We start from the raw sequence: 15,543 nt of genomic DNA, 5'->3' as shown, positions 1-15,543 counted from the left end.
ATTCATTATAAATTCAAAATTTAATTAACACACTAAAATGATTTAATAATAATAACAATAATAAAATAAGCATTTTTTAGTTATATAAGAAATAATACTTATTGTGTAATATACAGCAATACATGCATCAGGATTCTTGAATAAGTTTGTTCAAGGTCCACTAAAAGTACACGCAGCCCAATCCACAGTACTTTTAAGTTTTACTCGTTAACACCCCAGTTTGTTATTACTTTCTGCACCCCTCAAATTCCGGAACACAAATTCACCATTCCGGAAGTCATGTGATTTTTCCAATCTAGAACTCTACGATTACTGTATGGAAAACATATTTGTCATCCCCTACATGACGGATAACATTTTCCAGAACTCTATGTCCGGATTCTGGTTTCCGATAATCTGAATGAAAAACACATTCCATACCTTAATGTACCTACCATGAGCTGTATGAGTTCCACAAAACAATCAAGGGCAAAACAGGAATTCCAGTAAATGATGCATAGTCTGGAGATGTGGAGGGTTGGAGCAGTATTTCCCTTATCGTTATTCTTGTTAACATATTTTAATAACTCTAACAATTTTTGAGAATCTAAATGATTCTTGAGATGGAAATTGTAGGAGTCAACTATGCACTAGATGATTTCCTTCTTTTGAAGCAGACGAAAGACAACACATACACTACAATACAATATAGAAAAGACAGTTGAGTTACAATGAGTCAGAGATAGAAAAGACAACATTCACTCGGAACTATATACTGCTTTTCGCTGTATGTGATCCTCCAATCTGTCCAATAGGCATATCATAATGAAACCATACACCAGAACAAAACCAACGAAAACAACCAGCCAGATCTTAAACTAACAAATTCAAGTAGTTTCAGAGAAGCAATGTAGATCTTAAACAGTTTTGATATTTTGAAACCAAAGAAGAACATTTTAGACAAGTTTTAAACCAAAACACAGTTCTTTGTTTCCATAAATCCTATCAGAATTCTACTAAAGTTTGTTTATCCAGTTTTTTGCAGTGACATTTTAATTTTGGACATAGTTCTGGTCAGGTTTATGATCGAACTCATTTTCGTTTTTCTTAATTTATTGGTCTTGGGACTGGTTATAAAGGACCCAGGGTAGCTTTCTTAAAAAATTAAACCTGATCAAAATCATTTTGGTTTGCTAAATTTAGACTTAATTAAGTTTTAAATATTTTATAAATTTGGATATTTTCATTTGAATTTTCTATTAATTTATTTATTATAGAGTGCTAATAATATTTTTTTATTTTCATGTGTACCATCAATAATCAATAGTTCGTCCTCGTATCTCTCCACCTTCTTTATCAACTTGGATTTTCCATCCCCAATCTCTTCTAATTCATTAGTCAAATCACTCTTGAAAAACAAATTGCCCAATGAGTGACAAGAGATAGAAGAGAAAAGAAGCAAGTTGATCCACAAGTTGGAGATGAAAAAACATAAGTTACGATCATGTTATTGAAGACAAAAATTAAATGGTACGATAGGAATGCACTCACATAGGAATGTGATAGTGTCCCATTGCCCAGTTCAAATTAAATTGGGTTTGTATGAGAAGCAATTACAAATTTTATTAAAACAAATAGACCAGGAAAGTAATTCTTCCACTTCAAGAGAGCATTCCATCCACTGGATGCAGCAGCTAAAAAGCTATTTCAAGTACAATCTCATAAGAATTAAATAAACCTTCACAGCATCAGCATCATAACCCCAACAGTCAAAACAAGAGAAACAGAACCTACAGCCTTAAGTGCTCAAAACAATGATTTTACTACTTTCGAAGCAAGACACTATTTTCTTTCTATCAAATTAGACCATTTGAAGAAAAAAATACTTGCTTGTTTCTCTGCAATACTTCTACAAATAAAATAGAATGTGCATTTTGACAGTGTGCCATCATACTGCTCTGGCAGCATGACATGAACATAATTAGTAATTTAATATGGGCAAAAAAGTATAATATTCTACAGGGTGAGGTTGTGGCTTTGGAGAATATAAAAGTGTACCTAAATCCCTGTCCTTACTCAAACACCTCATTAGCCCTCGTAAGATTCCTCTGCTCATCTACTGTTTGCTTCTCCATTGCGCACAAAAAAAAATTAACTTCTACCATAAATTTAACAATCAAGATCTTGCTCAAAATCCAAAAAAACATGTGAATGGGCGAGCTATAAGGTGTCAATGGCACACTAATGGTCACAGCTCTTTTAAGATCACGTGCAATGGTAACTGCCCAAGACTTCTTCTGCCACTTAGTCTTCCTAAGTCACTAACCAGACCTATATGGTCAGAAAGACCCTTCAATTCAATTAAGCTTCTCTGGCTCCTCTTTTCCTTGTTAAACCAAAAGTGACACTTTGCCATTGAACCACGTGATTTGAAGTGAAGTGAATGAACAAAAAATAAAGTTCTTTATTGTACTGGCAAGGATGGATTTGAGAGAAACCATCCATCTCGCCCATTGATTTTGCAGCACTTTTCATATTTATGCTAGACAACATCTTCATACGCACAAATTAAAACCAAAGAAAAGGTACAATATCATGCTCCTACTGCACAAATTTCTTTTCGTAAGGTTCTCAAATATAATGATATCGAGGCCCCCAAAGAAAAAAAAAAAGTATATTACATCAGAAAAAGGTTCTTAAAGTCAAAAAAGTGGACAACAAAATTCACTTTCATTAGATCATATGTAAAAGTCCCAATGAATTAGGGATCACAATATAGTAAAGTGAAACATATTGAGGGCTGGACCGGGTAATGAATTTGATAAGAACATGGTGCTGCTCAATACAAGGCCAGCCACTACCTAACCTAAGTGAAAACATTCTTATAACAATGGTTCATCAAGTCATACAGAAAAAAGACATCGTGAAATTTTTTTCTGTATATAATGTACTTTCTACCTAAGCTACAAGAACAAAACAAAACACAGAAATAAACGGTTCATCTTCCCCTACAATCTCAGTCTTAATAGCCATCTATAACTATTCTCCAAGTCTATAAATCCCATAGAAATATAAAATCATAGCCAGCAGAATAATAATAAAAAAAAAAAGAGAGTAAAGAACATAATTTAAATATACATCAGTACTAGTGGTCATGCATCAGCACCATCGGAGGCTTTTGGAGCAAAAGGATCATGAGTTGGACCAACATCCTGGCCAATATGGCGTTGCACAAGGCGCTGCAGATCAGCCATAACCTTATGCTCCCTCTTGGCCTTCTCTTCATAGTTAAACATAGCCAGAGCACGTTTATCCTCAGCACTATAAACCTGGTTTTCTTTCCTGATACGAATGGCATTCATCCTCTGATGCCTACTACCGCTCATCACATAACCAAGACTCTCAAACTTCTGAATCTCCTCTGCAGAAAGACCCACTTCTCCTCTTCGCGGAATACGCTTACCTTGTTGAACATACTGCGCAATGGCATCACCTTCACCAGGCCTAAGCGCTCCACCATAGCTTATATGCCCCTCGGCCCTCGGCAACGGCATTGGCCCAACAGCGGGTTCGTTGTCCAAAGCGGGTTTCTTCTGAGACTCGAACAATTCCTTTAACTTCAAAGCCTCCGCATTAATCTCCGTGTTCAACACCTCATCTATCGTAGCTTTACCAGCATCACCGGAACCAGAACCATTCTCGTCCTCCGAATAAGCACGCTCGCTTTCCGTCTCAGAACTTTTCTTTTTTCCTTTTCCGCTCCTCCTGATACGCTTCGAACTAGACCTTGAGGAAGAAGAACGTTTCATCCTCTTTCTCCCACTGCTTTCAGAATCACCACTCTCGCTCCCGTCACTCTCATCTGAATCGCTATATCTTCTCTTCCTGCTGCTCCTCTTATTTCTTTTTCTTCTATTCCTCCTACTCTTCCTTCGTTTACGATACTCTTCTTCTGATTCTGACTCTGACTCTGATTCAGATTCTGACCCACTCTCGCTATACGATCTCCTCCTCGACGAACCAGCAGAACTCTTCCTTCTCTTCTTCCTAGAACGCGAATCGTCTGATTCACTGCTGATAGACTTTTCAGATTCAGAATCAGATTCCGATTTCGATTTTCCTCTTGGTTTATCCTCCTTGTCAATCTTCCCACCGACGTCGTCTCGGTCAGAGATTTCATCAGGTTTGCTATAATCCTCCAGATCGTCATCGTCGCGCCGCGGAGGACTGGGTGTGACGTTCCAGATGCAGTATTTCAGCGACTTCCTCATCTTCTGACGCTTGAGCCTTCGGTATTCCTCGTAGTTCAAACCCTTCAACTCTTCGTCGGACTCGGAATTGGAACGCTGCCAGTCCCCGCGGTCGCGGTCCAGATACGCCCCGTTTCGGCGACCGAATTTCTTCGGCAGAGCGTCGTCGTTGGGAGCTCCATTGGCGTGTCTAGGGTTTCTGAAGGGGGGTGATTCCGAACGGCGGCGGCGGCGTTCCGCGGGGCGATCGTAAGAGTCATAGCTGGGGCTGCGACGGCGGCGATAATCGTCGGAGATATCGGAGTCCGGTGTGCGGCGAGTGTTATGTCGGTGGCGTTCGTGAGGGATTTCGATGGTGGAGGATGGCCTACCCATCGCAGAAAGAGTGAATGGAACAATTGTGAACCGGGTTCCAATTTTTGTCAATTCGGTTAGGTTATAGGGTGGTTAACCAAGTTTTTTTACTACATCCGATTAAAATCATATTTGGGTTGGATAAATTTATAAGTTTTAAATTTTATAAGCTTAATTAACTAAGTTATATAGTAAATACTTGATAAAAACATTAATTATTTCATAATTTCATTACATAAAAAAGTAATTTTATATGTATTATCTTATGGATAGTCAGTGTTTATTTCATATCAGAGTAGGTACTGTTATAAGTAAATGTTTTATACTGTTTTCACAATTCTTATTTTTAAATGTTAGTATTATATTTAATTTTAAAGAGCGTATAAAAATTATAAATAACAAAGGTTTTTAAAAGTTAAAATTTCAAATAAATTATATTCTTATTGAATATATATTTCTAAATTTTTTATTCAAATTTATATCATAGTTTAATTATTTAAATTATCTAATTACTCAAATATTTTATTTATATTTTAATATTTATAAATGAACTTATACTTGTAGGAAATTTTTTTAATAGTAAAAACTAGAATGATAGAGTAAAGAGAGCTCCCATTAAGGGACATTTATTGGTAAACTTTGAGTTGGAGGAAGATAAGGATTATCAACATTAAATATTATATGATCATAACTATGCAATTCTTCTATAGTTTCCAAAGTTTATAGCGCAAAAGGCATAGTTGGAGAGGTCTTAGAATTAAGGATAAGGGATAATCTATTAGCATGGATAAGGTCTTGTGGGATAGTGATAATATATATATATATATATATATATATATATATATATATATATATATATATATATATATATATATATATATATATATTATGGTAGAAGTGTTGTTTTTATTATTAGAAATTGGGTTAAATATGTTTTTCGTCCTCCAACTATTGGTTATTTTTGTGTTTAGTCCCTCCTTCAAACTATAGTACAATTTAGTCTTTCAATTTTAGAAAACTCTGGTTTTAGTCCTTTTTACCAATTTTTTTTAACTTTATTTGTTGTTGCAAACGCGTTTCTCAGTTAACATTGAAGCAAAAATGTGTCAAACAGTGTAAACAATCCAAATGCTATAATGTAACGTGCTTGAAACAGCAAATAAAGTTTAAAAAATTTGGTAAAAAAGACTAAAACCATAGTTTTCTAAAGTTGAAGGACTAAGTTGTACTATAGTTTGAAAGAGGGACTAAACACAAAAACGGCCAATCGTTGGGGGACGAAAAACATATTTAACCCTTAGAAATTTTGTGAAGGATGATGTAACACAATTAGTATAATAAAAGATGTGTTGATGAAGGTGAATAATTTTTATATGAAATTCATGAAACTCTAATTAGAGTGATGATGTAAGAATCAGAAAATATATAATAATAATTATATTCTTTATTAAAAGAGATGAGGCTGAAAACTGAATTAAATGAAAAAGAGAGGATTTTTATTAAATAACATTAGTTTTAATACTTCTACATCCAAATACTTCTATTGAGTTTTTGTGAAAAGTTAAGTTCATTTTTTAAGAATGACACTCTCTCTCTAGAACCACTTCCCTTATTGCTCTTTGCCTTCTCTCTATCTCTGCTCCTTACTGAGCCATTGCATGTTTGATAAGTGACCGGGTTGCAGAGAGCTTCGCAACCATCCGATTAGATTTTCGTTCTTCATCCAGTAAGTGTTCCTTCCCCTCTCCTTCGTTGTTTTGGAACCTAGGGCATGGGATGTGTATGCATTGTTCCTCTCCAAGCTATTTTCTTCAAGATATTGAACTCTAAGAGCGGTATCCATCACCATTTGGTGATTTGTAGAGTGTCGCGATGCTCTTGCTACGAGAGGGATTGTAAGGAAGCGTTATTGTTAGCTGTGTTGTGGAGTTTCCAGGTAAGGGGAGCTGAGTTTCCTCTTTAATTTCTATTTATTGAACTGGGGCATGCATGATTTAGGGTACTGTTAGAAATTGTGAAATAGAGTTGTATGAAATTGCCATGTATGTTGATTTGATGCATGAACTGGAAATTGTGATCCTGTATGAGTGTACTGATGTGTTAGAAATGTTACTATGATTGATGTTGTGATTGATTTGGAAAAATTGTGCTGCTCTGATTAAACTGGTTGAGAGTGTTAATACTGATAGTTACTTTGGAAGGGGGTTTAGTGAATTGGAAGAAGTTTAGGTCCTGTTTAGAGGAAGTGAGGGGGTGAAAATTAGAATTAGGGGTCATAGGCACATTTGGACTGTTGGGACATTGTTAGTAAGCCTATTATGACTCAGCAGAATCATAAAATTGGTTAAAATCATGTTCTAAGTAGTAGTTTAAGATTTGGGGCTCTAAGTTTAAATAAATAAAGGTTTTAGAGTAGAAATCTAAGCATAAACACTAAAGAAAGGGGGTTAGAAATGTTTAGAACCATCTAGGCAAGTTTGATTAAGTCTACACTTCGATCTAGGATCACTAGAAGTTGGGGAAGAGGTCTAGAACGAATTTCGGGGTGTTGGGTGGCCAAAATCTGCAGACTTTAGCTTCCCCTGTAGACAAAGTCGCTTAGCGCACCAAGGGGATGCGTTGAGCGAATTATATGTGGCAGATTGAGTGTTTTTTATGTTTTTGACGTTTTGGGAGTTTTGGACGTTCTTTAGTTCGTTCTGGGGGTTTTTGACCCTTCTGGAGCCATTGGTGAGGGTCTTCAAGCTTTTTAAATTACGTAAGTGTTTGTAATAATATGTTATAAAGAAATTTATGTTAATAAGTGATGTTTCTATGAAAATATGTAATATCTGAGTATGTATGAGTTGTTTTTATGACATGACTAAAGATTGTGATATATCGACATGTACAATTATGAATGGAAAATGTGGAATAAAGTTTCAAGGAGGAACTTCTTGCTGATGTTATGTTCAGTATTATGTGTGTATGAATGTATGTTTATATACTTGAATCCAATGGCTTGATTGAGGCTGAATTGGACATCTTAGGATGAGATGACTGTATGTGATTTGAGGAATGTTGTTGTTGTCTGTATAATGTTGGGAGATTTGAAATGGTATGTTTATCCCTACACTCAAAGCATTGTTCATACTCAAATAAAGAAGAGCAGTATGAGTGTGAGAGTAGAGGGAGGTCATCGTCTATAGTCTTTGAGTTTTGACATAGACAGATTTGGGGAACTTACCTTGCATAATGTTGGGGATGGGCCAACTGAACTATGCAAGTGCAAAGACAACCAATAGCTAGACAGTTATACAAATTCGGATGAGTTGCGTTGAGTATTTGATGCATGGTTGATTGATATGCCTTGCTTGTTCTTTCATTTGTAATTAAGCATGATGATGTTTATGGATTGTACTCTATGTTAAAATGTTTGATTACCTAACTCACCCTTATTTTTGTGTTGTATGTTGCTTGGGAATGTTTTCTCTTGCGATGATCATCCACTTGGATGGGAGCAGATGTTGTTGAGGAGGTTCCCTTGGACCAAGAGTTGGAGGATGTTGATGCTGCAGCCTAGTTTCTTTGGAGTTTCATCCACTTTATGTTATTTTGGAATACTCTATACGTTTAAGTTTTAAATTTACAGCTCTTTTACTTAAAGTTTGAATTCTGAGGTCTTATTGGATGACTGTAATCCATACTTTAACTGTCATTCTGCTCTAACTTCTTTCCAATATTATGATCGATGACGTCTATATATATATATATATATATATATATATATATATATATATATATATATATATATATATATGTATATGTATATATATGCTATATATTTGGGATGTCACATTTATGGTATCAGAGCAGTTTGTCCTTAGGATGACCTGTGTGTTACAGGTTTATCGTGTCTTCTCTGTGAAGAGTTGAGTCTAAACGGTATGGTTTACCATTTATTCCAAGTCTAGATGGTAAAATTTTGTATCTAATTGGAAGTTTTGAGAACATAAAATGTCTCGATAGAAGGAATGAGGGTGCACACTCATGACTTTTACGAGAGATGATTTTCCTTTCTTAATTCTGAAGGTTTGAAGTAAGAAAGAGTTGGGGTTCCAGTGTTGTTTCCTATAGAAATTTCTGTCTTTTTCTTAATTCGTTTATAGTTTTTTAATTAGATATGAGCAATATTGTTTCTTTTATTATGTTGAGTTTATTTTATTTAGATAAGATATTGGATAGCTAATAAAGCTAGGTCATCTGGTGGTGCAGTTTTTATTATTTGGTCCGTTAGGAAAAGTTAGTTTTTTATTCCCATGATATTTTGTAATATTTTAAACGAAGAAAGACTCGTCCAGGGCTATTTAATGTCCTTGAATGATTAATGAATGCAAGACTCAATTTCATAGAAATATTTGAGTGTGTGTGTGTGTGTGAAGTTTTATTTTAATAAAGTGGTATCATAGCTTTATGCTCTGAGTACCGAGAGAGAGAAAAAAAAAGAGAGGGGGAGGGTCAAACACTGTGAGGGGAAAAATGAGTGCTTGCTTTTTTAGAGATGACAAAGGTAGTCAACAGAATGAGTGTGCCACAATTGTTGGAAAAACCAGTTACGACAATTGGTCTTTGTAGATAAAGGTTGTTCTTGGATCCCAAGATGTATGGGACATATTGGAGGACGAGTATAATGAACCCGCAGATGATGAGAATCAAACATTGAGCCAAACTGCTACACTTAAAAAGACACGAGTGAAAGACAAATAGACTTTATACTTTCTGTGTAATGTGGATGAATCTGGATTCGAGAAAATAGCCAATGCAAAGTCCGCAAAAGAAGCATGGGAAATTTTGAAGGTGGCATACAAAGGAGATACCCGCGTGATGCAGGTCTGAGTTCAAGCCCTCATAAGAGAGTTTAAACATATGGAGATGGATGAAAAGGAGGGAGTTTCCAAGTTTATAACTCGAGTGTAGAAGATGACCAACCAACTCGAAATGAACGGATAAGAGGTCCCTCCTAACTGGGTTGCGGAAAATATATTGAGAAATCTGACGGATGATTTTGAAAGTATCATGGTCACTATTGAAGAGACAAAAGATTTGTCAACTCTCACTATGGAGGAGTTAACTAGGTCATTAAAGGCCCACGAATCGAGGAAGAAGAAGAAAAAGAGGTAACCTGATGATCAAGCATTACAAGCAAAGTTTGACTCGAATGGAACTCAAAATACTCAGAGTGGAGGTCCTAGAGACAGAGGACAAGGAGGCCGAGGACGAGGACAAGGTGAACGTGGTAGAGGCAGTGAAGAGCAAACCAGTAAGCAGAATTGGCATGACCGAGGACAAGGGAAAGGCCGAGGAGATCGGTCAGAAGTGGAATGTTTTAAGTGTGGCAAGCATGATCACTATGCATATGAATGTAGATCAATGAAGTGCTACAACTGTGGTAAGCTCAGTCACATTGTTAAATATTGTCAAGCCGAGAAGAAAAGTGAGTGAAACCTTCTTACATAAGAAGATGATGAAGAAGAGATGGGGGTTCTGTTGAGCGCCGAATTTTCAATGTACTCGACAATGTTGATGAAGTGCTTAAAAACAAAGTTGGAGAACTCGGGTATTGGACCATGCTTGAAATCAAAATCTGAGGAGATTTCTACCAACTCGGTATGGTATATAGATACTGGAGAAACCAATCACCTGTGTGAAGATGAAACTCTTTTTTATGAACTCACCAAGGTGGAGGTCGGATTTGTGACTTTTGGAGATGACTCCAAGGTGGTCGTGAAGGGGCGTGGAACAATCCAACATATGCAGAAGGATGGGAAAGTTGGAGAGATTAGGGACGTTTACTATGTTCCTAAGTTGAAGAATAATATTTTAAGTGTGAGACAGTTGTTGGAAAAAGGTAATTCAATTTTAATAAAGGACCAGGTATTATATTTGAAGGAAAACAATGATCGTCTTGTAGCCAAGGTAAGAATGAAGAAAAATCGGATGTTTAAACTGGAGTTGCAGATTTTGCAGGAAAGGTGTTTGAAGGTGGACATGAAAGATGAAGCTATGATATGGCATTTTCAGTTTGGACACCTTAACTTTGGAAGCTTAGTAAGGAGAGAATTAGTACTCGGATTACCCAGTATTGAATTTGAGAAGAAGTTTTGTGAAGAATGCATGCTCGGAAAACAATCAAGAACGAAGTTTCCAAACTTAAAGGGAAAAATATACCAAAAGAGTTTTGGGCGGAGGTTGTGCAATGTGCTATATATGTGCAAAAGAGGTGCCCGCATTCGAAGTCGGATGGAATGACACCACATGAAGCATGGAGTGGAAGAAAGCCAGGTGTCAAACATTTTAAATTTTTCGAAAGCATGGCTTATGGACATGTCCCAAGTCAACTCAGAATGAAACTTGATGACAAAAGCAAAAGACATGTTTTTATTGACTATGATGAACAAGCAAAAACTTACAAGTTGTACAACCCGATTTTAAGAAAAATTTTGGTAAGCCGGGATGTCCAAGTAAATGAAAATAGTAAATGGAATTGGATTGACTGGAAGGAAAAGCCTTCAGAAAGCATGATTTTTTGGGGGAGAGGACTTGAATGACAATACCGAGTGTCCAGAGATCACATATGAAAGGGTGAATGAATATGATAAAGAAGAAGACGATCCTATAAGATCAAAATTTCGGAATCTAAATGACATTTATAACTCCACAAACGAGATACATATAGTATGTTTGTTGACAGGTGCAGAAGACAAAGAATTTAAAGTTGTCAGCATCATTTCGAGAATTAAAGAAGATGATTGGAATGAAAGAAATAAAACTTTAAGTTTATGGGGAAGTTTTGTTAGATAAACTTAAAATTAAAATTAAGAGGATTAAAGTTGATTTTTCATTTATAGTTTTTTAATTAGATATCAACAGTATTGTTTCTTTTTATTATGTTGAATTTTTTTTATTTAGATAAGATACTGGATAGCTAATAAAGCTAGGTTGATGCAGTTTTTATTATTTGGTATGTTAGGAAAAGTTAATTTTTTATTCCCATGATATTTTCTAATATTTTAAAGGGAGAAAAACTCTTCCAGGGTTTTCTGATGTCCTTGAATGATTAATGAATGCAAGACTCAATTTCACATAAATATTTGTGTGTGTGTGAAGTTTTATTTTAACAATAAAGACATCAACAAAGACTTGGAAGACTCATTGTATGTCAGAATACGCGAAGCTTTAGTAAATAGCAAGAGCTTAAGCAAGATACAAGCTTTTTTCCAGGTGAAGAACTTATTCAAAGTGAGCAAAATGGGATAAAAGATAAAGATATATGACCAACCAACTTGCAGGTGGCCAAGATTGTTGAGATTGTGAAGAAAATTAACAAAGGGTTTGCATTCCAATTGAGAAAAATGATGCTCAGATGAGAAGGGCTCTAGAAAAGTGCTTCGAGAAAAGTACCTTTTTAAATTTAATTAAGTATCATAAAATAAACTTGTACTTTTACTTAGACTTATATATGATTCAAATATACAATTGATTTTTGTTTGATATAATTAATATATTTTCAAATTATCATACTTTTTCTCCCTTGAAATGTTGTATCCTTGAATTAATTTAAAAGATAATGATTTTGTGATTAGCGAATGCCATCCCTGATCATTTGTCAAAGAAAAGAAATGTTGGTTATGAAGATGACACTGCTGTTGATCCTTGCAGCCAATTTAATATCACAAATCACTAATTAACTTTGGAATTGATTTTGGTTTTCCAAAATCAGTTTTAAAAAATGTAGACATTGAATGTGTAGGTAGCAACCATCAAACGTTAGAGCCTAAGTATAGAAACAAAATATTTTAATATTAGAATAAAATTTTAGTTCTAAAGTTGCATGATAAACTTGTAATTTTGTTTTTTCTTTTATACTTGAACATGACATTTTGATGTAATTTTGTTATGTTCAATGAAAGATAATGTTTGTTAATTTTTTTTATAGTATCATTATTTATTATATATTTTAAATTATCATTATTAAATAAATTACTAAATTAAGAAGTTATAAATATATGTGGATAATAATAAATTATAAAATATTTAAATTATGACATTTGATAATAGCAACACTTATAAACATTGTAATATAATGTGAATTATGACATTGTTAACTGTTATTATTTTTAATTCATTTAATTTTTATTTAAAAAAATATGACGATTTTAATTGTTACAATTTATTCTAAAAAACCATTACGAGCGTAAATTATAGCGGTTAAAATCAATATATTTTATGAAGATAACTATCACAATTTAGATTGTTTATGCAATGAAGCCATTTGATGAATTTTGGATTTTTTTTTAAAGTGAATCCAACAAGAATTAATTCACTCTTACATATTTTCATTTACAATAGAAAATAAGATATCACATTGTTATTAACGAAAACCTTATGAAGTATAGGTTACTTTTTAATTTTTTAGAGTTTTATATTTTTTAGTCTTTTTTAATTAATAAAAAATGAGTGTTACACGGTCGGATAGAGACACAAAAATTTGTGGAATTTTTTTTTATGATTTTTAGAATAACCTATTTGTGAATAATAAAAATAATGTCCCGGAAAAAAAGTAAAAGTTTAAGTGTAAAAAAAAAAGTATACATATTAAAATAAAATATAATGACAAATTTAAAATGCATAAATCAAAAGAAAAAAAAAAAACTAATTTTCAATTCCTTTTCTTCTCTATCAATCTTAATCTTTTGTTCTTTACATTATAATTATCTTTTCTCCTTTTCTTTTATTTCTTCTCTAAGTTTTCTTTTCTCTCTCTCAAAAAAAAAAGGAGTGTCTATGGGAGTGGTAATAGAACAAAAAGAGAGAAGTGTAAAGAATCTCCATCTTTCACTTCGGACTATGTACAAATATTGTAATACAATTGTAATATTAGCCTTAATTATAAATAAAAAATATAATTAAGGAATGGGTCTTGATGACAACACATTAAAAAAACAAATCATAGCATAACATTTGATATATTGATTTTAATTATGATGAAGAATATTGCTTTTAATTAGTAGAATCATATCTTTCTTTAACTGAAAAATTTGGATGCAGCACATCACAAAAATCAAGTCATAGCATAATATAAAGATATTGAATCTATTTATTATCAAGAATATTGCTTTTAATTATTAAAATTGTACCTTTATCTAAAAACAGACATTTCAAAATATCTTCTGCTAACATGTCCTATGAGGAGTGCAAAAAACAAAGAGCAAGTGAGAGCATATATATAAAACCCTTAGGTGGTTGGGTTAATGAAAAGGGACATGACAATTAAAAACAAATTAGGCTTACCTTTCTCTCTTTTTTTCTTCTTATTTTTATTTATTATTTTTTCAATTTTTGTTTTTATTTTTCTAAAATTAAAGTTTGAAAATCTCTAAAGAAGACTTGTATCTCCCTTTTTTATTTACTATTAAAAGAACATTTTTTATTTTTCAAAAATAATTTTTTTTCTCCTGGACAAAATTAGGTGTTGATAATAAGTTATAAACATTTGTTTCTACTTTTAATTTGACTCTTTTGTATCCATATTTGATTTTAGTGAAACTTGATTTATTGGTTTGTACTAGAGGGTTTTTACTTCTCACATTGAAATGATTTTCCTATATTAAAAATATTAGTACTTTTTCTTTCGAGATTATTGTTGTCTTTTTCTGTTGTTGTTGCTCCTCATAAATTGTTGCAATTTTTGGGAACTGAGTTCCACTGCATACTTTAGTATTTCTAGTTGTTGTTATTGTTTCTCCCATTAAAGTGATGTTGAAGCTCGTTTTATGGCTATATTAACTTGTTTGAAAGATGTAGGCTAAGACAAAGATGTTCTACCAATTTTGACCTTAGGCAACGCTAACTAGACTACGGGTACAAAAGTGTTGCCTTAACATAACATAGGCAACAATTTTATAGGTGTGACTTCAAGACTTCCAACGACAACAGTGTGTAAGATGTTGATACTTTATGCCATGTGTTGGCTTTAAAATGTGTTGGCTAAACCATAAAAACATTGCCTATAGTAAACTTAAAATATTTAACTTAATGGGTTGATTTAATACTCTTGATTTGGAGGTTAAGCAGATGAATATAAAGATAAGTTTCACTAAGGGTAATTTAAAGGAAGAGATTTACATGACAGAACTTGATGGTTTTCTTGTTTAATGAAAGGAAAATTATGTGTGTAAGTTAAGCAAGAGTGATGAGCCATTATTTTTCCCTATTTGTTTTTAGCTTTTTGTATCGATCTTAATTGTTTATTTGTGCCTAATTGTCCATTGTTAGTGCATTTTCATTAATTGGACTTTTATAGGGATAATAATTAGAATTTTAATTAATTTGAATTCACTTGGTATAATTTTTGTTTATTAATTATTTTCAGGATTAATGAGAAGTTGAGCTTGGACTTGGACTGAAGAAGTTTTCCCACTTCATCATAGCTTGGGGCATTTTCCTCTTTAGAACAACTTGGGGCATTTTCATCTTTCTTAGTTTTGTCTTGTTTTTGTGGGCTAGAAAGGGCCCAAACCCATAACAACTTATGGTTTTGTTTGAGGTTTGAGGTGTGTAACGCCCCAGCAACTTACAAGGACTATTGACTGCTCCCACAAATCACCACGAGACTTTCCAGTGTGCTTTGTCCTCACTCGCACACTTTCCGAGAAAACTTCCCGGAAGGTCACCCATCCCATGTGACACCCGGGCACTGACGAGGGCGGGGAGTGATCGCCGGTGCAAGAGGCATGGTGCAGGGGGCACAGACAAGGAGCGGCTCCTGGCAGGCTTCGAGTGGAAGGGGCACATGGACGAATCGATCATACACCGGAATGAGAGGGATCTAGAGACTGTATAGGTATGGGACTATACCGTTGAAGGATAGCTTAAAGGAATTGATTTGGCTACCTATATCACCAAAATGCATTTACTTTTC

At 34.0% G+C, this 15,543-nt stretch overlaps 1 protein-coding gene across 1 annotated transcript; it reads right to left on the bottom strand.

Moving 5' to 3' along the window:
* Positions 1–2,690: 2,690 nt before the first annotated feature.
* LOC106769717 (NF-kappa-B-activating protein) lies at positions 2,691–4,658 on the bottom strand. Its single transcript, XM_014655446.2, has one exon. The coding sequence runs from the start codon at positions 4,602–4,604 to the stop codon at positions 3,132–3,134; it is 1,473 nt and encodes a 490-aa protein (XP_014510932.1). The 5' UTR covers positions 4,605–4,658; the 3' UTR covers positions 2,691–3,131.
* Positions 4,659–15,543: the final 10,885 nt, after the last annotated feature.

This window comes from Vigna radiata, chromosome 8 (assembly GCF_000741045.1).
Source record: "Vigna radiata var. radiata cultivar VC1973A chromosome 8, Vradiata_ver6, whole genome shotgun sequence".
NCBI lineage: Eukaryota > Viridiplantae > Streptophyta > Magnoliopsida > Fabales > Fabaceae > Vigna > Vigna radiata.
Note: the sequence above shows the minus strand (reverse complement) of the source record. Positions and strands in the feature narration are given on the sequence as shown.